The following is a 26,217-nucleotide window of genomic DNA, read 5'->3' as shown; positions in this document are numbered from 1 at the left end:
CAGGAAACTGAGACTACAATTCGCAGGTTCAGCAAAATTGGACAGTAGAAGATTGGAAAAACATTGCCTGGTCTGATGAATCTCGATTTCAGCTTCAACATTCAGATGGTAGGGTCAGAATTTGGCGTAAACAACATGAAAGCATGGATCCTTCCTGCCTTGTACCAACCTTTTCAGGCTCATGGATGTGGTTTAATGGTGTGGGGGATATTTTCTTGGCACACTTTGGGCCCCTTAGTACCAATTGAGCATTGTTTAAATGCCACAGCCTACCTGAGTATTATTGCTGACCATGTTCATGCCTTTGACTACAGTGTACCCATCTTTTGATGGCTGCTTCCAGCAGGATAATGCACCATGTCACAAAGCTCAAATCTCAAACTGGTTTCTTGAACATGATTGAATTCACTGTACTCCAATGGCCTCCACAGTCACCAGATCTCAATCCAATAGAGCACCTTTGAGATGTGATGGAACGGGAGATTCGCATCAACAAATCTGCAGCAACTGCATGATGCTTTCATGTCAATATGGACCAGAATCTTTGAGGAATGTTTCCAACACCTTGTTGAATCTGTGCCATGCAGAATTAAGGCAGTTCTGAAGGCAAAAGGGGGTTCAACCCGGTACTAGCAAGGTGTACCAAATAAAGTAGCCATTGAGTGTATATATTTCTTCTGGTATTCTGAGAGTGGATTGCTTATAGATATTCAAGAATAATTTTGTTTTTTGTTTTGTTTTTTTAACGTATATATTAACTAAATTGCACACTTTTTTTTTTTTTTTTTTTTTTTCCCTCCAATAAAAAAAAAATACAAGGACGACCTGTACCTATAGACATATACCAGAGAATTAAAAAGCTAGAAGACAGAATCTTGGAGTTGGAGGGCATTTCCCCTGAATATTTTCAGTCTATGGTGAGTAACCATGATGGGAGTTCATCCAGACTAATTGTTCACGTACTGTGTTTTGTTTTCTTCTGCTACCAGTTTCCTTGTTGCATTTGTAGTAAATTTTTCAACCCCTTTACGCCTAAGGGTAAAACAAATCCTAATGCCTAAGCACAATTTTGCAACTTTGACATGTGTTAGTAAACCCGTACATATCATCACAACTACTTTGTACATCCAGGTGAATTATATCTTGTTTTTTCAGATACATTGGGCATGCATTTGGTGGTGAATGGTAATGGATATCTTTTTTTATTAAAGTAAAACTAGCCAAAAGTAATTAAAAAAAAAAAAAAAAAAATTTTTTTTTTTTTTTTTTTTCAAATTTAGCTGTAAATTTCCTGTTACCATACTGTCTGTCATTGGCCTTAACGACATGGTTGTTGAAACCCAAGTTCTAAAGGAGAGTGGTATATCAGACTTTTATTTCCACCTTACCCATAGAAATAAAACCTAAATCCTGCAAGTTTTATCATTGCTCATGGAAGGTTCCCTTTTCCTGGCATGAAGATGGTCCCAGTAAATACTCACTCAGATATCTTTGGCTTTTCCGCACCTGGACCTTAGTTAAGAGACATGTTCCTGCCTTATCCATTTTATTCTAGAAACCTCAAGCCTTGCAGTTGTTAATAAAGGATTTTTTTTTTTTTTTTCAGCTACAATTGTGTTCAAAATAATAGCAGTCCAACATCACTAACCAGATCAGTCACTGTTTTTGGTATAAATTAAATGGCAAAAAATTTACTAGTAGGTGCAGTAGAGTAATAGAAAACTAACAGACCCAACAGTCATGTCATTCGTGTTGCTGATTCTGTGTAATTGAAAGAGGCATGTTCAAACTAATAATGTGGAGCTCAATTAATGAGGTCATTAAGTCTGTGAAACAGGTGGACCTTATGTAAGGATGAAGGCAGCAAATGTTGTACATGCTGGATAATAGTGTATTTCTCTATGAAAATCTGAGTAAAATTGGTTGTTCCAGACATTGTTCAGAAGCACAGCGTACTTTAATTAAAAAGTTGATCGGGGAAGGGAAAAATATACAAAGTGCAAAAACCGATAGATTGCTCAGCTAAAATGATCTCAGATGCTTTTAATTGGCAACCAAAACCAGAAAGGCAGACATTGAAGAAAACAGAAAACTACAATTTGAATGGATTGAAGAATAGCCAAGATGGCAAAGACCAATAATCCAACTCCAGGGTGATCAAAGGAGGTCTAAATTGAGACCTTAAACCTGTGTGTACTGTAACAATTAGAAGATGCCTATGTGTTGGCAAGAAGCTCCACGCAATTCCCATTTGTTGAAAAACGACATGCTGAAGTGGTTACAATTTCAACACATTAACTGACCCAAAGAGAAATGGTGCAACGTTTTGTGGACCGATGAAACCAAGGTTGTTGTTTTTGGGTGTAGGGGCCACAGACACTGTCAGACGACCCCCAAACACTGAATTCAAGCCACAGTACACTGTGAAGAAGCGAGGCATGGTGGCGCAAGCATCATGATATGGGGATGTTTCTCATACTATGGTGTTGGGCCTATTTATCGTATACCAGGGATCATGGATCAGTTTGAATACATCAGAATACTTGAAGAGGTCATGTTGACTTATGCTGAAGAGGAAATGCCCTTGAAATGGGTGTTCCAACAAGACAACGACCCCAAACACACCAGTAAGCGAACAGCATCTTGGTTCCAGACTAACAAGAATAATGTTATGGAGTGGCCAGCTAAATCTGCAGATCTTAATCCAATAGAAAACATAAGAAATGCTGTTTCTGAGGTAAAACCATGAAATACAGAGGCATTGTGGAATGTAGTGCAATCATCCTGGGCTGGAATCTCTATTCACAGGTGCCAGAAGTTGGTCTATTCCATGCAACACAGATGAGAATCCGTTATCAGAAACAGTGGTTATACAACTAAATATGCCAATCCCACTGGCGTCCACTCGCCCAAAGAATAAAATTCAAAATACCAACAATTTACAAAGCCATCTACAACTCTGCCCCAGCTACATCACCAACCTGGTCTCAAAATATCAACCAAGCCTCCTCTCTTCGATCCTCCCAAGACCTTCTGCTCTCTAGTTTCCGTGTCCCCTCCTCCCATGCTCGGCTCCAGGACTTCTCCCGAGCTTCTCTCATTCTATGGAACTCCCTACCCCAATCTGTCCGGCTGTCTCTTAATCTATCCACCTTTAGACGATCCTTGAAAACTTTTCTCTTTTAAAGAAGCCTTTCCTGCTTCTACCTGGTAAACTGCCATTTATTTCCTCCATCAGCTCATTCCCCCCCACAGCTATTACCTTTTTGTATCACTCAACCCTTCCTCCTAGATTGTAAGCTCTAACGGTCAGGACCCTCTGTTTCCTCTTGTACCAATTTTGTATTTAACTGTAATGTCTACCTTCATTTTGTAAAGCGCTGCACAAACTGTTGGCGTTCTATAAATCCTGTATAATATTAATAATCAGTGATTCACAAGAAGGCTAAATCTTCAAGCATTTTTCAGTTGATTCAGTAAATGTTTGAGTTTGAAAAGAAAAATGCAGACACTGCTATTTTTTGAACAGCCTAATATTCCTTTTTTTCACTTTCTGTAAAGTAATAACAAATTTGTTAAACATTTTTGTTCATATTTTGATTTGGAATAGACTGCAGTGTTCCCAGTGCATTTGCATGTATAAAAATAAACGCTATTATAAGGATTTTAAGGTTTGCTCAATTTTTTTAGACACACTATTAACACACCTTTGTATATATAGTTACATAGTCTGGTTGAAAAGTTCATCTAGTTCAACCAATTAAAAGGAAACAAAATTATATATATATATACAGTTGTGTTCAAAATAATAGCAGTCAGACATCACTAACCTGATCAATCACTGTTTTTGGTAGAAATGATATTTCTACATTGCAAATAATTTACTAGCAGGTGTAGTAGAGTAATATAAATCCAACAGACCCAACAGTCATGACATGCATGCTGCTGATTCTGTGTAATTGAATCACTAATTGAAAGGGGCATGTTCAAAATAATAGCAGTGTAGAGTTCTATTAGTGAGGTCATTCATTCTTTGAAAAACAGGTGGCAATTATTGCCCTTATTTAAGGAAGGAAGGCAGCAAATGTTATACATGCTGGTTACAGTGCATTTCTCTCTGAAATTCTGAGGAAAATGGGTCATTCCAGACATTGTTCAGAAGAACAGCGTACCTTGATTAAAAAGTTAATTGGAGGGGGGAAAACGTATAAAGAAGTGCAGAAAATGATAGGCTGCTCAACTAAAATGATCGCAAATGCTTTAAAATGGCAACCAAAACCTGAACGACGTAGAAGAAAGCGAAAAACTACCATTCGAATGGATAGAAGAATAGCCAAAATGGCAAGAACTCGGCCAACAATCAGCTCCAGGAAGATCAAAGAAGGTGTAAAGTTCCCTGTGAGTACTGTTACAATTAGAAGACGCCTATGTGAAGCCAAGCTATCTACAAGAAGCCCCCGCAAAGTCCCACTGTTGAAAAAAAGACGTGCTGAATGGGGATGTTTCTCATACTACAGTGTTGGGCCTATTTATCGCATACCAGGGATCATGGATCAGTTTGAATACATCAGAATACTTGAAGAGGTCATGCTGCCTTATGCTGAAGAGGAAATGCCCTTGAAATGGGTTTTCCAACAAGACAACGACCCCAAACACAACAGTAAAAGTACAACATCTTGGTTCCAGACCAACAAGATTGACGTTATGGAGTGGCCAGCCCAATCCCCGGATCTTAATCCAATAGAAAACTTGTGGGGTGACATCAAAAATGCAGTTTCTGAGGCAAAACCAAGAAATAGAGAAGAAATGTGGAATGTAGTCCAATCATCCTGGGCTGGAATACCTGTTCACAGGTGCCAGATGTTGGTTGACTCCATGCAACACAGATGTACAGCAGTTCTCAGAAACAGTGCTTATACAAATAAATATTCATTAAGTGATTCAAAGGAAAGCAAAATCTTCAAACATTTTTCAGTTTATATAGTGAATGTTTGAGTTTGTAAAGAATACAAACACTGCTATTTTTTTTGAACAGTCTAATATTCACTTTTCTTCAATTTTTTTTTTTTTTTTTTTTTTTTTTAGAGGAACACAAATTTGATATTTTTCTTCATGTTTTGATTTGGAATAGAATGTGTAGTGTTCCCAATGCATTTGTGTGTATGGAAATAAAAGCTGTTAGAAGGATTTTGAGCTTTATTCACTTTTTTTAACACACTGCTGATATTTTGAACACTTGTGTGTGTGTGTGTGTGTGTGTGTGTGTGTATGTATATATGTATGTATACATGTATGTGTGTGTATGTATCTTCCTGTTCCCCCCCCCCCCAGAGGCAGACAGATATTCCCTGGATCAATTTTACAATAAGTGTTAGTATCTTGTTATATTATGTCCATTTAGGAAAGAATCCAGGCCTTTTTTAAAGCAATCCGCTGAGCTGGCCAGAACCAACTCCTTGAGGGAGTCTATTCCACATTTTTCACAGCTTTTACTGTGAAAACAAACTGTATTTGGAGGTTAAATTTCTTTTCCTCCAGACGTAAAGAGTGCCCCCCTGTCCTCTGTGATGACCTTTTTAAAATGAAGTCTACACTGAGTTAACTATATGGACCACTTTTATGTATTTATGCATGCTGAATATATTCCCTCTTAATCTTCACTCCTTAAATGAGAATAAATTAAGTTCCTCTAATCTTTCCTCATAGCTGAGCTCCTCCATGCCTCTTATCAATTTTTAGTTGCCCTTCTCTGCACTTTCTCTAGTTCTCCGATATTCTTTGTGAATTGGTGCCCAAAACTGAACTGCATACTCCAGATGAGGTTTTACTAATTTGTACCGGGATAAAATTAAATCGCTCTCTGGAGTCTATACCTTTCAATACAAGAGACTTTTGCTCGCTCTGGAAACCGCAGCTTGGCATTGCATGCCATTATTAAGCTTATGATCTACCAGAACCCCCAGATCCTTCTCCACCATTGATTCCCCCAGTTGTACTCCCCCTAGTATGTATGATGCATGCATATTCTTAGCCCCCAATTGCATAACTTTACATTTATCAACATTAAACCTCATTTGCCAAATAGTTGTCCAATAAAACAGTACATTGAGGTCGGCTTATAAGTTGGAGACACTCTAAGGACGTTATTCCACTTCAAAGCTTGGTGTCCTCTACAAACACTGAAATGGTACTTTTAATCACAAACCCTATATCATTTATAAATCTATTAAAAGGTAAGTAAGGGTCCCAACACTGAACCTAGGGGTACACTACTAACAACCGTAGACCATTCAGAATATGAATCATTAACCACTACTCTCTGAATGCAGTCTTTTAGCCAGTTTTCTATCCATGTACAAACTCATTTTTCCAAGTCTGTAGATTTTAACTTGCACATTAGCTGTGTGTGGGGAACTGTTTGAAACGCTTCTGCAAAATCCAAGTATGCTACGTCCACAGCCACTCCTTTTTTTGTCTGTCCAAGGTTTTTGTTTTTGGGTTCTTAATCTTAAAATAAAACACACATCTTTAAACCAGTTAGAGACATTCTGTTGGAAGATCTGCCTTCCTGGTGGCGATGAGTGTTTTGTTCCAGTTCTGTTGGCAGTTCCTTTTTACTATGTTGTTGCCTACCGCTCATTTTATTGCTTGGGTATATCACATGGTCTATGAATGAGTCCTGTACTGTATGATTAAAGTGGTGGAAAAGTCAGGGTGAAAAAAAAAAAAATCAGCTGTCCTCCTGTGTTTATGCCATAATATGTTAGTATGCAGCACATATTAGCACATTATGGCAGACTCTACCTTTCAAATGAAGCCCTCCGCCGCTGCAAGGGCTTCCATCTTCACCGCGGCTGTCTTCTGGAACTTCGTACTCTAGCCATTTGACTGTCTGAGCGGCAAGGACGGCACTCCTGCACATGCACACAGGAGTCATGATTGTGGCACAGCTCTCTGAACACTGTGTGTGCCCTCCATGCAGTGCGCATGTGCTGGTGACATCACCAGCTGCTGAAATTGTGAATATCTCCTAAAAGGTGCATGTTTTGGAGAAATTCATTGTAGATACAGGCAAGGCTTATTGTAAGCTTACCTGTAGGTCCAGGGTTAAAATGACTTTATGAAATACTACCCCTTTTAAGATAATAATTTCAGCTTATCTGTAAATTGCTTTTTATTGCTTGCTAAAAAAAAAAACATATCCTGAGTAGACAGTATGCTTCAGGCACAGTCCCAGCATATTTTTTTTTTTTTTGCCATTGTCCAATCACCTGAAAGTAGTCTGCATACAACCCATGGTCTATGAAAATGAGTCCTGCACTGTACTGAAAGATCAAGAATTTACAGGTAAGCAAAAATTCCTGCTTTGAAGCCTGACTTCATGTTTACTTTCACTTTAAATAGTTTGGGCCAAGCTGGCCTAAATATTTATTTTACAAGTTGATGTGCTTGCTGTCAGCATTGTATAAACTATGTAGCATCAGCTACATACAGTATACAGCACTGGAATAAAATAGAGTGCTGCTCAGCCTTTCATAGGAAGTCTTGTATTTTTATCAGTGAGTACAAGGCTCCCTTAGATGGGCTGAGTTGGAGTGGTGGGTCAATGATGCCACAATGTCTGTCTCTACTAGTCAGATGGCTTGTATTCATTGATAAAATCTACAAGGCTGTGAAAGACTGAGCAGTGTTCAGGCCAGCTTGATTTTGCAGATGCCATTCCACTGATGGAACACAGCACTGTACACTGTATGTAGCTGATGCTACATAGTTATACAGTGCTGACAATGGGCTCATCAATTAGTAAAGAATTGATCATTTGAGCCAGCTTTGCCCAAACTAACTAAAGGGAAAACAAACATGGACTTATGCTATCATGTAATGCATTTTGGCCCCAAACTGTTACCTTTCTGAGATGGGGCAGTGTCATGCATGGTTAAAGGTCCCCTTTTTTTTTTCCCTTTCCTTGCCTAAAGCTGCATTCACTTCTAACACAAAATTGCTTTTCTATTACTATGTGCTTCTGGGACGTGATGTTCCATTCCCTGCTGCTGCTTGCAGTCAATGAAGACACAGTAGACAAGCAATTGTTAGCTGCTGCACTATACTATTAGTCTGAGTCCTATAATTTTATACATATCCCACTGTAGGCAGACATATCTACACATCGGACAATGAAATTCAGATTTATTCTAATGTGGTTTGTTTTGTGCATTCCACTCAGAATGTGAGAGTAGCAGTCAAAGCCTTGTTTTATATTTTCTGACTTTGAAATTAAACATACTTTAATGTTTCTGTGCCCATTTTCAGCTATATAATCTGACTGTGTTCTTTATTGCATTGAATTGCCTTTTCGAATTGCTGCCGTATTTGTGTACCACTTCTCTGTGAACAAGATGAGAATCTTTACCATTTATTTTTATTTTAGGATATGTCCAATAAGCGAAAGAAAGTCCTTCCTTCTCCGGTAAATATCTTTTTTGGGGTGATGTTTATTTTTGATGCAAGTGTCCCAACAGAGGTTGAATAGGCAGTCTTATGTGAACAAAGACTGTTGGGTCAAAAAGGAGGAATACATGTGAAGGGAGGGAATAATCATCTGAATAGATACATAAGATTAAGGGCTGTAGGCTTGATTTGATTTCTAGTGAAAATTCACTTTGCAAAGAATATCCAATCCTAAAATCAAGACAAATTCCCTTTGCAAATTGAAAATTCAATTGTCCAATCATGTCCTTGCACATGATTGGGTATTCCTTTTGAAAAGTTAAAGTTCAATTTGAAAGTGATAATGCTCTGCTCTTTCAGTAAATTAAGGTCTAGGAGTTAAAAGAGAAGTATAAACTTAAAAAAAAAAAAAAATTATCCTTACCTAGGTGGATGCAGCATCTGTCTCCCTCCGCCTCTGTGCTGAGAAGTGAGCGATCAAACACCGCTGATCGCTCAGTTGTCCCCCTCCACTCTGAGCAGAGATCTGTGACTGGTGTGCTGGGTTGTGGAGAAGGTGGGAGCAGCTGGTTCAGCTTTTGGCAGATCTTTTCAGAGCCTGGACCAGCTCTGTGATGCCAGCCGACAGCAGGCTTTAGCCTGCTTTTGGCTGAAAACTGGTCACAGAAGTTCACACCGAACTGCACCCCTGTGATCCATAGGAGAAGTATAGCCAAAAAAGCTTTAGGTGTACTTCTGATTTTAATAAATATATACAAATAATGACTACATTTAAACTTAGATGCCTGCTACATGCTTTTGCCCTTCTTGCATAAATAAAACGTGGCTTGTTGGTTTTTTTTGTTTGTTTTTTTATATAAAAAAATGTTCTAGTATCTCTTGAAGTGAAGGCAACAACATCCAGTATCTGCAAGGAATGTTCAATAAGGGTGGGATGGAATGAAGACTTTCACAGACTGTACAGTATGGAAGCATAATAAATATTTTTATTTTGTTATAATATGTCTAAAATAGAATTATGGACTGATAAATATTTTAATAAATGGATTACTGAATTAAATAAAACACTATTAAGGAGCCATTGATGCCTATGTGATGTGGCAGCATGCATTTTGCATCACAGGATCTAATTCGTAGACCAATATATTATGCCCCACCTCCAGGTAATTGAAAACTGGCAAAAGCAAAGCTGAAAATCCGGTCCTGCCCATGCTTTTTGGTTTGTGTGTTTTTTTTGTTTTTTTTTTTTTGCTAATGTCCTTAGGTGGTGTGTCAATACTGAGTGAACTTTTTTATACTCTACCTACTCCTGATTATCCAGTACCTGGTTGCCTCACCCAGCAATATATCCAGACCGGTTGCCTTGAGGGACTTTATCTGAACCCCACAGGAAAGCAGAGCGGGGATGGTTTGCAGGTTGCGAACTGGCACTGGATCCAATGGGAAACACTTTCCTTGGCACACAGCTGAATCGCATTGAATTATGTGGGGTGCTCTACAGGTCCAGGGCCATGGTCAACTGCGGTGGAGTCCAGATTCTGAAAACCCCTGCAGGAAGGGGGGTGGGGGCGGGTGTAAGCCTGGACATGGCGAGGCAAGGATTGACCTGGCACTCTGCATCAAAAACATGTGACTAGTATATGCCCTTGACTGAGAAGCCCAAGTGTGCTGTTCTCGCCTTCTGGGGCATAGGGGAACAGTGACCCCACTTAGGTCTCTGACACCAGAGTTTTTTTTTTTTTTTCCCCTACAGTTGCAGGAAGAGAATGGCCAATCAGGTGTCACTGAATTTTAATACTGGCGCAATTTTTTTCTGGGCCTAGTGGGTCTTGTACATGCGCACTCCATCTTGGGTGCCTCCTCTCAGGCTTCTGATAGGCAGAGACATCATTCAGCTACCTCTCATTCTGCTCCCCCTGACTTCAGCAACATACAGCACAGGAATTTTGGTGGCTGCTGAGCTCTGCTGCCTTCATGGGTTGGACATGGCAAGGTTTCCCGCCTGTTTACTTGAGTCTTGGTCAGGAGTGAACCCTCTGGTTACCCATGCATTGCAGCACATTGTGGATCTTAGACACAAGGGGCGGAGACTTTGAGCTCTGCTGGCACCCTGATTGAACACGGCTAGGACATGGAGTACGAAGATTCCCTTGGGGAGCTCCGTCAACATTAGCCCTCCTAAGGGGTCTCATGCAGAGTCCTTGTCCGCTTTGGGGTTTCCCCCTACTCAGTCTGGTGCATATTCCTTTGCTTCTTTGGTATCTAAGGAGAAATTGTCTGCTGCCACGTCAGTCATCGTGGAGCAGTTGGCTGATATCAAGGCACAGATGTGAAGTGTAAGTGCCAGCCTCCCTGCCAAATTTTTTTTGCTGGGAGCTTCCTCTATCTTATTTGTAGGCCTTGGAGGAAGAAGAATCGGACAATAAACAACTCTCAAAGGTAGCAAAATATGGCTCCTGTCATAAACACATGTCAACTGTTGCTGGAGGGCAAAGGGGGCATGGCTATGCATTTTGGAGCCACCTAGGTTCTTTCTCAAGGCTATTGGCCACACCCCCTTTGCCCTCCAGCAGCATCTGGCATCACTTTTGGTCTGGCCTGCAGAGATCCCTGTCTTCCTAGTTTTGAGCCTGGTTTCTTCCATTAGGCCAGCAGCGGTGAGGCTGTTTCCTGGAATGGAGTGATCTGCCCTCCATCCACAAGAGATCAGTACCGGGATCTGTTTGACAGGCTCCATATTTTGCTACCTTTTGTGAGTTGCTTATTTTTTTTATCATTGCAGTCTTTCTACTGCAACACTTTCTACTGCAACACTTAGGCACCTTCTTTTGTTTCCTTTTTAACAAACTGAGTCAGCCTTGTTCAAGGTCTCCAGTATATGATTTTAGAGAGCTCTCATGCCTACTGAGACCTTTCCAGTTTCTAAAAACACAAAACTGGACACACCATCCAAATTGTTTTGACCCATGGAAGAAGACTTCTGCAATGAATGGAATTTCCTGGCGGTAGATCAGTTTCATCATTGAACAGGACCCTGACCATTCTGGTGTCTACACTTCTTGTCTAAAATGGTTTTTCAAGCACTCTTTAAGGTGTATTTTTCCCTAGTGGGTGCAGCAATGCAGCCTACTATTGGTACAAAGGGGCCCTGTTTGTCTGCGTCAAACATATGGCTTAGGAACTTGGAGGTGTGTGTGTTTTTCAAAAGCTTCCCCGGCTGGGTCCCATGAGACACATCCCATGGCTCAAGTGTTTGGTCGTCAGAACTTCCCAAAAAAAAAAAACAGCTTGAAAAGATGCCATTTGAGGGCGAAGGTCTATTCGGTAATGCTTGGATACCTTTTATCCACAAGATTACTGTGGGCAAAAGCATTCTATTGCCTCTAAAAAAGAAACCAGTTGGCAGATCCAAAGTCTTTCTGTTCGAATAAAAGTTTTGTTTTTTTTTTCTTTTATATCCCAGTCCTTGAACTCCAAGACTATGCCCAGAACCCAGTTCCAGAAGAACTGGACTCTAAAATCCTCTAAAGCGGGAAACTGATAAGTCCTTTTCCTAGTGAAGGGATTTCCCCACTTCAAATGAGGGGACATTTTGTTAGCCTTTGCAGCTCTGGGAGATTTCGGACCATTGGGTCCAATACGTTGGGCCCAAGTGCTGCAAGCTGGAGTTGTGTCTTGCCTTGCTTCATGCTCTTTCCCTGCAGGAAAGCAGATCTTCTGGCTGCCTTGGAACAGCACCTCTCTGAAGGGGGGCCCTACCCCTGTTCCAGAAGAGGAAAGGTTCCAAAGTGTTTACGCTAATCTTTACAGCGTACCCAAGCCAAATGGGGGCATGCATTCAGGGGGGCCTCGAAGTTCAACAGGGCAAGTTTGTTGCTAGAACAAGGGAACTTTTGGTCTTCACTGTGGATTCCCTTCTGTCTCCATGGGATAAGTTCTATCTGATTTTACACCTTTCTGCCTCTCAAGCTATTTACTCGCTTGCTTTGCAGGAAAGAAAGGAAAGCTATTTTGATAATTCACATTGCATCAATTTGGCCCAGCAGGGAGGCGGTACTGAGACGTAGCATCTCTGCTTAACATGCCAGACCATCCAGATCTCCTGTCTCTGGCACCCGTGTACTATCCTGCTTCACAGCTCCTGGATGTAACCACTTCACTGTTGAAGCAAAGGCTTGAAGATATCTTTCCACAAGATCTACATATGGAATGTACTATGCTTGTTTGGTGAGTCCCATGAGACACATCCCATGGCTCAAGTGTTTGGTCGTCAGAACTCCCCAACAAAAAAAAGCTTGAAAACATGCCCTTTGAGGGTGAAGGTTTATTCGGTAATGCTTGGATACCTTTTACCCACAAGATTACTGGGGCAAAAGCATTCTTTTGCCTCTAAAAAAGAAACCAGTTGGCAGATCCAAAGTCTTTTTCTGTTCGAATCAAAGATTCTTTTTTATATCCCAGTCCTTGAACTCCAAGACTATGCCCAGAACCAAGTTCTGCCACTACATGTGGAATATGTACTATGCTTGTTTGGTGAGTCAATACAGTTTCACCCCAGGAAGTATTCTGTGAGATGAGTTTTCTCTAGTCAGGTCCGGACAAATCCTTTTAAAATGGTGTTAATTTCTTGTACGAAGATATTTTCGGCAACTAAATTAACACTGATGAGTAAGTTAGGCTAAGTCTAAAATGCCATTTTAGTTAAGACTATGATTAAAACAAAATTTAACGTCAAAATTAACACTGGTTAGGTATCACAATTGGCTAAATCTGTGTCTGTAGTAAAAGTGTATGTTCAAATCTTACTACCATAAATAATGTTAGATTTTTACTCCAGGAGTATATAATCAGTTTGGAAATTCTAGAGAAATGCTTACAATTTAACTAAACCCATTTGATTTTAGTCGACTGAAATGTACTGGAGATTTTACTCGACTAAAATAAGACTAAAACCATTTTAGATGATTAAAATAAAAATAAAACTAAAATGGCATTTTAGCCAAAAGACTGTGATTAAAACTACGGTAAATGGAAATTAGATGTCAAAATTAACACTGGTGCCAATAAGGGTCAGATCTCATCAGCCTTGGCATTCCTATTTCAGAGACATCTTGCTTCTCATTCCTTGGTGAGGGCTTTTGCAGAGGGGGTTATTTGCATTGTTCTTCCATGCAGCCATTTGAGCCCATGGGAGATGTTCCTCTTCCATACCTTACTCATAAGGTTGCCTTCCTGCTTTTACTCGAGCTTGTACCATTCCAAGTTACTAGCCCTATCTTGAAAGGAGCCATACCTTGTGCTACATAGCACAGTTAACTAGTGTTACATCTTTCTGTCTCTAAACACCCTAGGGAGATTGCTTTCCATTGTTGGCATGTGGTTCTGGCTGTGAGTAATATCTCTTGTCTAGAGGGCGATGCTGCTTCTCCTTCCACCATTGCTGGGTGGATTCATCAGCTCACCTCCCTTGTTGTTCTTGTGACTGTTAGCTGCCTTTTGCTATTTTCTCCACCACTCATGGGATTGATTTTGGACATCCTTTTGTTCTAAGAATTTGCCAAACCTTTTTCCTGTGCTGTATGATAAAGGATTTTTGTTTACTTGCCTGTAAAATCCTTTTCAGGACTTCAGTACATCACAGGGCCCTCCCCTCCTGTGTCTGATACAGTGGATATAAAAGTCTACACACTCCTGAAATGATTTATCTTTGTCTCATTTTTTTTTTACATCACAGAAACCTGACATTTTAAACAGAAGTCTTTCCACCTTTTTAATGTGGCCTATAAACTGTATAACTGCATAATTTGTTAGACAGGCATTTCTTTTGACTTTTTTGTTGCTATTCTGTCTGTTACAATACACCTACCATTCGAATTTTAGACTGATCATTTCTTTGTGAGTGGGCAAACCTTCAGGATCAAAATCAGCAGGGAATCAAATACTTATTTCCTTCACTGTATGGCTGGGCTATGCAGTAGAGTGGCAAGACGGAAGCCTTTTCTTACAAAGAAAAACATCCAACCCGGCTAAGTTTTGCAAAAACGCATGTGGGGAAATCTGTTATGGCCTGATGGAAAGTAAGGTTGAACCTTTTGGCTATAATTCCAAAAGATATGTTTGGTGCAAAAACACTGCACATCATGCTGCCATGCTGATGGACTCGTACCCAAAAAGACTGAGTGCTGGAATCAAATCAAAAGGTGCTTCAACAAAGTATTAGTTGAAGGGTGTGCACACTTATGCAACCATATTATTTTAGTTTCTTATTTTTTCTTCCCTCCACCTAAAAGATTTCAGTTTGTTGTTCAACTGAGTTAAACCATTTATAGGTAACATTAAAGGTGGGAAAAGTTCTGAAATTATTTATCTTTGTCTCATTTTTTACATCCGAGAAACCTGACATTTTGACAGGGGTGTGTAGACTTTTTATATGCACTGTATCTCCTGTAATGCTACAAAACTGAAGGCCTGGGAAACTCCACCTAAGGACACTAGCAAAAAATGAAGTATTGGCCAGGCTGAGTTTTCAATTTTATTTTTGCCAGTGTCCAATCACCTAGAGGTGAAGTACAATCCATGATCTAAGAATTGGCCAATCCTGTGTCCTGTGATGTACTTTAAGATGAGTATTTTACATGTCAAGTCAACAGTCCAATTTGTGAATGGCACCCCCAACACACCATGCAATAGTGACCAAAGTAAATGCATGGTTGTGCATCATAACGCACATTCCCTGTTTGTTGTGTGCTGTTAACAGAAAAGTATTGTGCACTTTTTAGTCCATTGCAGTGCATTAGCAGCCCATTCATAATGAATTACCAACCTTACTGAATGCACAATATAGTGTCTACTTCATTGCAGTGCTGTAATGCCATTCGAAAGTGGGAAAAAAAAAACTTAATGACTTCAAAAGGTGTACTGCTTATGATTTAATCAGATGGTGGAAGATCCAAGTTTTATGCTTTTAGTTGCATGAAATAAAGAAAACGCAGGGCTTTGTTCTAGTGTTAGCAGCAAGAGGGTGAATTGTAAGTGTGGTGGAAAAAATTCGAGTTCTGTAAAAATTATCATTCAGGATTTATATAGTTCCAACAGTTTACACAGCTCTTTACAACATAAAGGGAGATAATACTGTTACAATACACAGCAAGACTAGAGGGTTAGGAGGCCATTGTTCTGGAGAGCTTACAATCTAAAATGGAGGGGCAAGTGATACAAAAGATTGTACCTGTGAGGGGTTGAGTTGAAGGACAAGGTAAAAGTCTAGCTTTAGATAGACAGGGTGGGCTTCCCTGAAGAGGTGAGCATTCCAGGATCGCAATGGAAAAATAGAATGGTTGGCCACACGTGTTCGTGTGAAACGCGTCTACTGCTCCTCTGTCCTGTCTTGGAGCTGTCATGTTTCTATCATATTGCATGTAAAAGATTTCATCCACCACATTGCAGTTTGTGTGGCCAACCATTCTGTTTTTCCATTGGATCTGTGATCGCGGATTAGGCTAGCACCTGTGTCTGTGGAGGGGTTATACAGGTTCGGCACTCACCTGGAGCAGATCTTTTGCCATTCTAGGATGGCCTAAAGACAATTTGAAATGTTCTCGTGTACTGTACATGTTGAAATTATGTAGTAAGCCGTTTGCCTATAGTTCTATTTTAAAATGGGTTTGTTTTAATTTTCTACCTGTTCTTTTTCAACATTGCAGAGATATTCTTTGATGGAACTTGACCAGAAGATTAATGCACTTAGACAGTCACTCCTGCAGAAAAGCAGAAGAGGAATTTCTTGAAAAGATGCAGTGCTATGCTGATCATTACCAGGACGTCTTGACTTTTTCTAGGTTGAATCACTTTCCATCTTGCCATTTCTCTTGTTTTGCTATCTTAACCTTTCTTTATTGAACTTAAACCCTGCCACTGGAGCAAGTTCATCAAGAGTTGAATTTTTAGGAGAGTGTCATACAAGAATAAAGATGGAACTGGGAACTAGTGGAAGATGAAGACATTCTGGGGAAAGAGAATACATGATTAGTTTAATACAGGAAATTGCATCCTTAGTAGTTACCAGACTGAAATATCATATCGTGCTGTAATATATTATGATGTTGCCTTAGAATTTATTGGAATTTACATAGCCACTTAGGGTTGACTAGGACTAAACTCTGTTACTTCAGGCATGGGTGGTAGCAGTGCTTAAACCAGATCCTTTTCACATATACTGTAGAGAATGATGCTGGCCCCAATAACAAAATATCTGAATGCCCAATAAAAAAGGGGTCAGCTCAGGTGCAGGCCTTCGCATCAAAACTATATGGTGTTGGCTGTACTTTTGGTTCAGCTTTAGTGCTGCAACATGCAAAAGTGTCATTTATTCAAGTTTTTTTGTTTTTTAAAGTGCAGAAAGTAGAGTTGTTCAACAGGTACGTTCAAATCTAATCGTATTAGAACTGGTCTGGATGAAGTTTTATATTAGAAAAAAGCTTATGAGTATCCTATTGATCTGAATATACATATAATAAAAAATTTCCAGTGAATGGTCTCGATGTAGTCCTAATCATTCTCATAAACTACTACTGATAGTTATCTAAAATACTACCTGTGCCAGTAAACATGTATTTCTGTGATTGTTTTGCTACAGCAGTAGTAAATGATACAATTATCACTGTCCATGTATATTGCTTATAACAGTGAGTAGCTTAAAGTGATACTAAAAGTTCAGATTTTTTTTCAAAATAACAAACATGTCATACTTGCTCTGTACAATGGTTTTTCACAAAGCAGCCCTGAATCATCCTCCTCTTGGCTCCCCTGCCAGCGGGGAATTGTGAGGGCGGGGGGGGGGGGGGGGATATATAATGTCGTCATTTTCCAAAACATTGTGACAAAATTACAACTGCAAAAAACTCACCATACCTCTTACTAAATACCTCAGACTGCCTAATTTCCAAAAAGGGGTCATTTGGAGGGTATTTGTACTTTCCTGGCCTGGCATTTTAAGGGCCTCAAGAAATGAGGTATGCCATCAGTACAGAAGGATCAATTTTCAAATATATATAGAATAGTTTGTAGATCCTATAACTTTCACACAAACCAATTATTTTACACTTATTGGATTTGTTTTTTTACCGAAGACGTAGCAGAATACATTTTATGGTCGTTTTTGTTTTTTTTTTTTGTTTGTTTTTTTTCATTTATATATCAAAAAATAGAAAACCCTGTGGTGACCACATACCAACAAAATAAATCTAATTGTGTGAGGGGAAAAACAGATACAAATTTAATTTGGGATCTGTGTTGCATGACTGAGCAATTGCCAGTTAAAGTAGTGCTGAATAGTAAAAAAAAAAAAAAAAAAAAAATTGCCTGGTCATGAAGGGGGTAAAACTTTCTAGAGGTCCAGTAGTTAGAAACCTAATCTACCACAGGGAGACATTATCATACAATCCAGTGTGACCCATTTGTTTCTCTGCTCTGCAGTGTAGTGTGCTAAAACAAATTGCTGCCTGCATGAATTTTACTGTGTCAACTTGTATTTTCAGTGTAGTGCCTTTTACTGTTTTTAGATGTGGAAATACACCCACACTTTATGTGGTACATCCCCAGGCGACAGTGTGCATGAGCATTAAGATTCCAGGTTAAGAGCTCATTTTCTGTAGGTTAGAAAATCAAATCTTGACTGTAGCTGTGGTCTTATGTTTGTTTAATTGGTAAATACAGCTGTAGCGACCAATGTGTATAATTGTGTTTATGTATAAAAAAATTACTTTTTCCATACATGAGTTGTTTCATCCTTTTTGTCAAAATGTCTACCAAAGCATATTCCATCTTTAAAATGTATATATACTATACAGTATATTAAGTTTAGCTTAGAACTGGCTGAACAAATTGGCCCTTGTAGGCAGGCCATATAACAGGATCTGGGGTATCACTGCTGCCAGTAGTAGGGCTCACTGACATACCAAAATAACTTGTGCCCTTGTCTTCAACCGTAAAGTGTTTTTTACACTCATGCACAGTGGTGTGAACTGGGCACAGAGGCGAGTAGGCATTTTGCCTTGTCATGTGGTGGGACTGTGCTGGAATAGATGGCCAATGCAATCCCCCAACGCATCTGGTATGAATCGGCCCTGAAGTTGTTTGGTGATTTATTTATTTTTTTATTAAATCTAGCTATTTTAGGGTCACCTATTTAGTGCGTGTATCCTTGTTCTTTTTTGTTTGCTTCTCTGATGGTGCACAGACACAAAGTGTTAAGTCAGACATTCAATCGGATGCTTATTTTAGTAAAAACATTGCTATGGGATCATGCTTCCAGAAATCTGGGATAACCTTTTTTTGATTCCTTTTTTTATCCCCCTTTTTAATCGGCTTTACATACTGTACTACACATCCAAATACTGTCAGCTCTCTGCAGCTCTTCCATTTGACAAACCTCCCTAGGTGTGCTGCTTGTAAAACCAAGAGCTATTCTTGACCACACAAATCAATTTGTGTGTACATTCAGCTCAGCAAGAAGAAGCAAAACAAATGGTTTTGTTTCAGTGATACCAAGTACTTCATACAAAGGCATGCAGCTAAGATCTTATTCATGGGTTGAAAACGTCAATATATATTTGTAGAAATGTAATTTCCTTGTATTGCCTTCCCAGTTCATTTGAAAATGAAGAAATGAGATGTCTGATGATGGGAACAATACTGAGATTTATGCATAGTGCCCTTCATGTAAAAAGTGCATCCTTTGAAAAATCAAACAAGGATTAAAAAGACTATTTCTAGCCATCTTAAAGGAAGCAGAGCTGTCAAAATTCAATAATGGCACATGTTAGGGCAGATGTACGTGACTTAAAGCTTGCCATATGTTACATTTTGAATCATGCAATCACAGTACAGCGTTCCTTAAATTTAACAAAATGTTATAATGTAAGAGCCTACCGACGCAATCCACTCAGTTTGTATCCAATCAGGCTGGCCCATACACTGTATAGCAGATTGTAAGATCTCACTCTCGTGTAAATGAACTGTAAGTATACAGTGAATATTTCCATGCAAAAAAAAAAAACACCTGAAAATGTAAATAAAATATGCTAAACTGAAAAGAAATGTGCGAAATACTACTGACATAATCCACAAACAATATTCAGAATCTGATCAGAAATCAACACCTTGTGGTCATTACAATAATATTAATATAATTGGTCACCCCCACAAATCTGATGCAGTCCATCATGAAGGCAGAACATCTGGTACTGTAGGCTGACTTGTTCAACTAGTGTCAGGCATGGCTGGCCTCAATGCTAGCCTAGCTGTCTGCTCTGGTCAGTTCAGGCCAGTGTAAGTAGTATGTAGTAGAGTGTCCAGGGTGCAGTAGTAGTTAGGGCGGCGTGCAAGGTCAGTAGTGTGTTGGGTAGCATATAGAGGTTAGTAGAATGAAGAGCAGTTTACAGGGGTGAGCAGGACAGAGGGGTCAGGAGGGCACAAAAGGGATTTCCTGATGCCGCACATGGGAACTGCTGTGGAAGATCTTCCTGTTCTAATGCTGATCCTAGCCAGCAATCCCACATGGCATCCACAAGCACCTTGGATGGACTGAAAAGTAGGGTCATTGGGGATCAGTACACTCTAGGAATGAGCTCAGGTGTGTCTGGCAAGAGCCCGAATTCACCCAAGCTAGCCCTCCTGAAAACTGTCCTAGGCAGTAGACACATTCCCGTGCCACAGCCACACATGAACAAAGCAGGGAATGCTTTTGCCAGCTAGGATAGACTTTGACAGCTTCCTGGCAGCTCACCTCCTTCCTGCGTAGCTCTCCCAGCTGAGGATTGCAAGACAGGAATGAGATTGTAATTGTAAACAACCTTTTCTTCCACATAACTTTCAAACTCATAAATCAAATCCTAATACAAATCACTCCTATTCCAACACAAATTAATTAAAAAAATAAAATAAATGTCCAATCAATCAATAGTCCAAAAGAAACTTTTTCTCAATCCAGTGTAGAGCTTCCGATTCTCCTATCACTTTTCGTAAACCTCAAAAAAATAAAACTATATTAGTGTATTACCTTCTACAAATAGTTAACTTAAACGTGTATAAATACAATATCCGTGCAAATAATGAACAAGTGCACCAAAATAAATTGATTCAGCTGTGAAAAAATGTGTGTATCATGCAAAACAGCATATCGTGTACACTCCAACAAAAAGTGAAAAACTCCGCAAAAAAAAAAAAATATATATATATTAATCAATAAATAAAAATATATACACCAAATCAGTAATTTGTGAACACTCCAATTCATATGATGAGCAATCCATAAAAATAAATGTCTGTATAAATAAATATATGGAGATAATATCATAAATCAATAATCATAAATCAATAGTCCAAAGGTGACAATCCGTGTATATATAGTGTCAACTGCGTCGATACTTCAGTGCTTGTGCTTTGAAACGGGGTAAGAATACGCACTCACCAGATGTGCAATGGAATTACGCATTAAAGCCAGGCCAAGGATTATCCTCCCTCAGGGTGTTGTGTGGTACGTCAGGTACTTCTGGGTAGTAATGGATCCAGTCAGCCAGAGGTCCCCTTTAAGGGATGGATGGGTGTAGCAGCCTGTGTGACAGGAACTCCCTCCTCTGGATACTGTAGTGGATCAGGTCCTGGGGAGGGCTCTATAAAATCAATAGCTCCGCATGGGAGAGATACAAAAAGTGCCCATAGTGTAGTAGGTAAAACATTTATTCCAGAAACATAAGTGCAAATGGTATTCCAATAAACAAGGTATCACAGCAGCAAAAAACCCAAAAAATCTTTGGCATCCCCTCTGAAGATGTGCGTGGCACGAAACGCATAAGTAGGAGCCAATACGCCGTGAGGTCAAGCCTCTTGAAGGTTCGGCAGCCATCTTGCTTATGGTCGGTCAGTTCGGTTTTTTGCTGCTGTGTTACCTTTTTGTATGTCCCTCATGCGGAGCTATTGATTTTATAGAGCCCACCCTAGAACCTGATCCACTACAGTATCCAGAGGAGGGAGTTCCTGTCACACAAGCTGCTACACCCATCCATAACTTAAAGTAGACCTCTGGCTGACTGGATCCATTACTGCCCAGAAGTACCTAACATACCACACACCACCCAGAGGGAGGATAATCCTTGGCCTGGCTTAAATTCACTTCCTTAACCGCCTCCCGCCTGCCATATAGTACAATGATGGGCACAAGGCGGTTCTCTCATTCTGGGAGGACGTCATATGACGTCCTCCCATTATACCCGCGCATGCGCGGCTCCGGGAGCATGCAGCGCAGTGATCAGTGTTGCGCTGTGTCCCTTGGACACAGCGGATCACCGATCAACGAAAAGAGCCGAAGATGTCGGCTCGGTCATGTGATCAGCTGTGTCCAATCACAGCTGATCGCATGTAAATAGGGAAATGCAGGTTATCGGCATGTAAATAGGGAAATGCCGGTTATCGGCATTTCTCTCCTCACGAGCTGTCATGCTGACAGCTCGAGAGGAGAGGAGAGCCGATAATCAGCATCCCTCAGAGGGGACATGTACACTGATCATCAGGGCACTGATGGTCAGTGTGTCCTGATGATCTATGTAGCCCCAGCAGTGCCACCTGTCAGTGCCACATCAATGCCACATTTCAGTGCCTACCAGTGCACATCAATGCCACATATCAGTGCCCATCTGAGCTGCCTTTCAGTGTCACCCATCATTGCCAGTCAGTGCCACCTATCAGTGCCAGTCAGTGCCGCCATATATGAGTGCTGCCTTTCAGTGCCCATCAGTGATGCCTGTCAATGCCCATCGGTGCCACCTACCAGTGCTTCCTCATCAGTGCCCATCACTGCAGCCTCATTAGCGCACATCAGTGAAGGAGAAAAATCACTTATTTACAAAATTTTATAACAAAAACTAAGAAAAAATGTTTTTGTTTTCAAAATTTTCAGTGGTTTTTGGTTTGCTTAAGAAAAAATAAAAAACCCAGAGGTGAATAAATACCACCAAAATAAAGCTCCATCTGTCACAAAAAAATGATACAAATTTCATATGGGTACAGTGTTGCATGACCGCGCAATTGTCATTCAAAGTGCAACAGTGCTGAAAGCTGGAAATTGGCCTGGGCAGGATGGGGGTATAAGTGCCCTGTAGGCTAGTGGTTAAAGGAGACCTCTGTTGATTGATTTAATGTGTAATTCCATTGCACATCTGGTGAGTGCGTATTCTTACCCCACTGTTTCAAAGCACAAGCACTGAAGTATCGCCGCATTGACACTATATATGCATGGATTGTCACCTTTGGACTATTGTTTATGATATTATCTCCATATATTTATTTAGACGGACATTATTTATTATCAATTTTTAAGCGCTGCACTTTTACTTTTCTTATGACTGAGGTTTTATTTGGTTACCTTTTAGTCCTATAGCTGCTTTTTTCTTATTCTACATACATATATAACTGTTTCTCTGTGTGTATATACACGAGGGGTGGTCAAGTCAAACCTGGACTTTTAATTTTTCAGGTATAAAAAGATATCCTAGCGTGGCAGTACTACACGCAATAGTAAGTGGCAAGTGTGTCCTATTACTGATAAGCTGCACACATGTCGCAGGCCTGACCAGAGACCGATAGTCAAGATGAAAGGCAACACTGTTTCTTGTGAACGAAGGCGTAAACAGAAGACTTCAAGTGCAGTATGGTGATGAGATGCTCAGACGCAGTAAAACATTTGAATGGCGTAAATGTTTCAAAGATGGTCTCACATCCGTCAGTGACAACCCTGGCTGTGGTGGTTCCCAGCCCACTGCAGTCATTCCAGCGAACATTCAGCGCATGGAACTCCTGATCCTGCATAATCGACGTATAACCTGTTGTGTTACTGCACAAGAGACAAATCTTTCTGTTGGAACAGGAAACACAACGATGATGAAGTGAAGCAGGCTGTCCAAGGTTGGTTTAGGCATACAGAAAAATCTTTCTATGCTGGAGCTTTCCAGGCATTTGTTAAACATTGGGTTACGTGTATAAATGTAGCAGGGGAGTATTTAGAAAAATAAATGCAGTTTCCACTCCTTGAAATTTGTTCTTTTAATATACAAATTGAAAAGTCCCGATTGGACTTGAACACCCCTTGTGTATATTATTCAATTATATATTAATATTAATTTGTATCATGAATGTGCAGCCAACAAATCTGCAGCAACTACACAAAGCTATCATGTCAATATAGACCAAAATCTCTGAGGAATGTTTCCAACACCTTGTTGAATCTATGCCTAAATGCATTGAGTTGCTGCCATGTGATTGGCTGATTAACAATTTGCGTTACCAAGTAATTGAACAGGTGTACCTAATAAAGAGGCCAGTGAATGTATATATCCTAGTTTGGGAGCTCACAGAGATTAGAATTAGGAATCACACTATGCAGAGGTGTCTTGTTGTGGCAGTGTGGCTATAGATGTATTTGTTAACACATGCAACAAAAACCTCTTTTCTTAACATTGTTAAAACAGTTTAAAGTGATTTTAAAGGGTTTTTTTTTTTAATAACAAACATGTCCTACTTGCCTGCTCTATGCAATGGTTTTGCACACAGCAGCTCCATCCTCCTCTTCTTGGGACCACCAGTGGTGCTCCTGGCTCCTCCCCTTTCCAAGTGCCCCCATAGTAAGCTGCTTGCTATGGGGGTACTTGTATGAGCGTGATCCCATGCTGCACTGTGCATGTCCATTGAAGCACACAATGCAGCTTGATCCTGCCCCACTCCCTCACAGGCAGGCAGGAGCCAGAAGGGAGAGAGAGGAAAAAACCGGTGCTAACGTGCACATCGCTGGATCGAGATCGGGCTCAAGTAAGTTTAGGGGGGAGCTGAACATAGAAGCTTTTACCTGAATGCACTTTAATACCATTTTTAGTAAACTATTTTGTACAACACCCAACATTAGAGGTGATTTATTCTTACAAAGCAATACATCTTTGCACACTGGTACTGACTGGTATTCCAGCATTTCTATTCTCTTGGTTTCTCTCCCTCAGTTAACATGACTCCAGTGTTGACAGAAAAAGACAGGGGAGAGGCAAACAAAGATGCCCATAAGCACTTGGCATCCTCCTTATCAACCTTTGATATGATCAGTTGTTAGGATGATAGCAGCTGGCCCACAAGGTGTCTAAGGTTTTTAATGCTGCACAATAAAAACCTATGGCTTCATGTAACAAAGAACAATTTGGGTCAATTTTTAGGCATTTTGCCAAAGCACCCCTGCAGAACCCAAAAGGTATCCTGGTTAACCTCCCTAGCAGTATTCCCGAGTGTAGCTCGGGGTACAGTTTCAGTACCAAAAGCGGTAACCCTGAGCTACACTCGGGCTTACCATGCAGCGTTGCACAGGGATTCCCTGCAGCGCTTACCTTGTCCTTCGCTCCCGCGATGCGTCCCCTGCAGCGTCCCCGGCCGTCTCCTCCGGCCGATGCCGGCATCCGGCTTCCGTGTTCCGGTCCCTGTGACGTCGGGACGTACGGGCGGCGGAACCGGCGGCAAATTTGAAAATTTTTTAAAAATGACATTTTTTTTAAAACGATTATTACATAGTAAAACATTACTGTTGCAAAGAATTTCACATACATTTTGTCCCTAGTGCTTTGTCCTGTGCCCTGCCTGCATTTTGACTGTTCTTTCTGCCTGGAAACTTAGAAAAGTCCATGGCGTCCAAAAAGCGTCCCTTTATGTCAAAATCGGTTTTAGACCAGCTAGAGAACAGCGATAGTAAATCAGAACCACTTGCAGAATTGAGTGATAATGATTTGTGGGGAAATTCGTCATCAGACACTGAAAACGATTCTGCGACTTTGCTCAGCGATGTGCGAACTTGGCGCTATATTTCAAATTTCAGTGTTTTTGGTTTGATTATATTATTGAATTAAATGTATTATTATTATATTATTATTTTTTATGAATATTTATTAAATTATAATTTATGATTTCGTGTTTCAAATTTTATCATATCCGGAATGTTTACTAGACTCTTGTTCAGACAGATTTCAGTGAGTTATTCCTAAATATTACAGGCCTACAATAAAAAACTACATATTTCCATGCAAAAAAATGGTACCGCTTTCAGCACCAAAAATCTGAAATAATCATACCGCCAGGGAGGTTAAAGGTTGTTTTGTAAGGGTTTTATTAACCCCAGCTTCCCATCACCATTAAAGTTTCACCTCCTGTACTAGATAAAGGAAATCTGTAATAGTGAAGAAAGTATTTGCAAAGTAATTATGTCAACAGGGCCAACATGACAACCAGGCAAATATAATTTCCATAAAAAGAACTTAGCAAAGGTGGCCTTTGAATTTCTCTTATGACGAGTATCTTTTAAGACTCAAGCCTTTTTTTCTATGACTACTGTAAGCATTTTAGTCTGCAGGTGAGTTTGCTGTCTCTGTTATATGCTGGGGTGATGGATGCACCTATCATATCTAATACTTCCACAGGAAAACCTGGTGAAAAAAAAAACATTACAGTACTGCACTGAGGATTGAGGTGACTCAAAAATTAAAGGTTAAATAGCAAATGCACCTTTAAAGAAGAAAGTACATTTCCTCTGAAACCAACACTTCCAAGGGTGTCAATCTGCTGTGTGACCTGCCAAATGCACCGTGGTTCAACCAACGGCTCCTACATCATTACCGGACACAGTAGTGACGTGAAGAACAGCAGGAAGAAACAATGAGCACGCCGGGGAAACAGGAGATCAACACTACT

General features: G+C 40.1%; 1 protein-coding gene across 1 annotated transcript in view; it reads left to right on the top strand.

Annotated features, from left to right (window-relative positions):
* The window catches only part of MBIP (MAP3K12 binding inhibitory protein 1), a 63,268-nt gene extending 45,049 nt beyond the window's left edge, over nucleotides 1-18,219 (top strand). Inside the window, exons 7-9 of the mRNA XM_089680246.1 lie at nucleotides 820-917; nucleotides 8,429-8,467; nucleotides 16,152-18,219. Of these exons, the coding sequence (XP_089536372.1) occupies nucleotides 820-917; nucleotides 8,429-8,467; nucleotides 16,152-16,235 (221 nt within the window). The 3' untranslated portion in view covers nucleotides 16,236-18,219. The remainder of the gene's footprint in view (nucleotides 1-819; nucleotides 918-8,428; nucleotides 8,468-16,151) is intronic.
* The last annotated feature ends 7,998 nt before the right edge of the window (nucleotides 18,220-26,217 follow it).

This window comes from Staurois parvus, unplaced genomic scaffold, assembly GCF_062004578.1.
Source record: "Staurois parvus isolate SC_StPar_1 unplaced genomic scaffold, SC_StPar_1.0 ptg000237l, whole genome shotgun sequence".
NCBI classification, from domain to species: Eukaryota; Metazoa; Chordata; class Amphibia; order Anura; family Ranidae; genus Staurois; species Staurois parvus.
The sequence above is the reverse complement of the archived record's forward strand: the minus strand, read 5'-3'. Positions and strand labels throughout refer to the sequence as shown.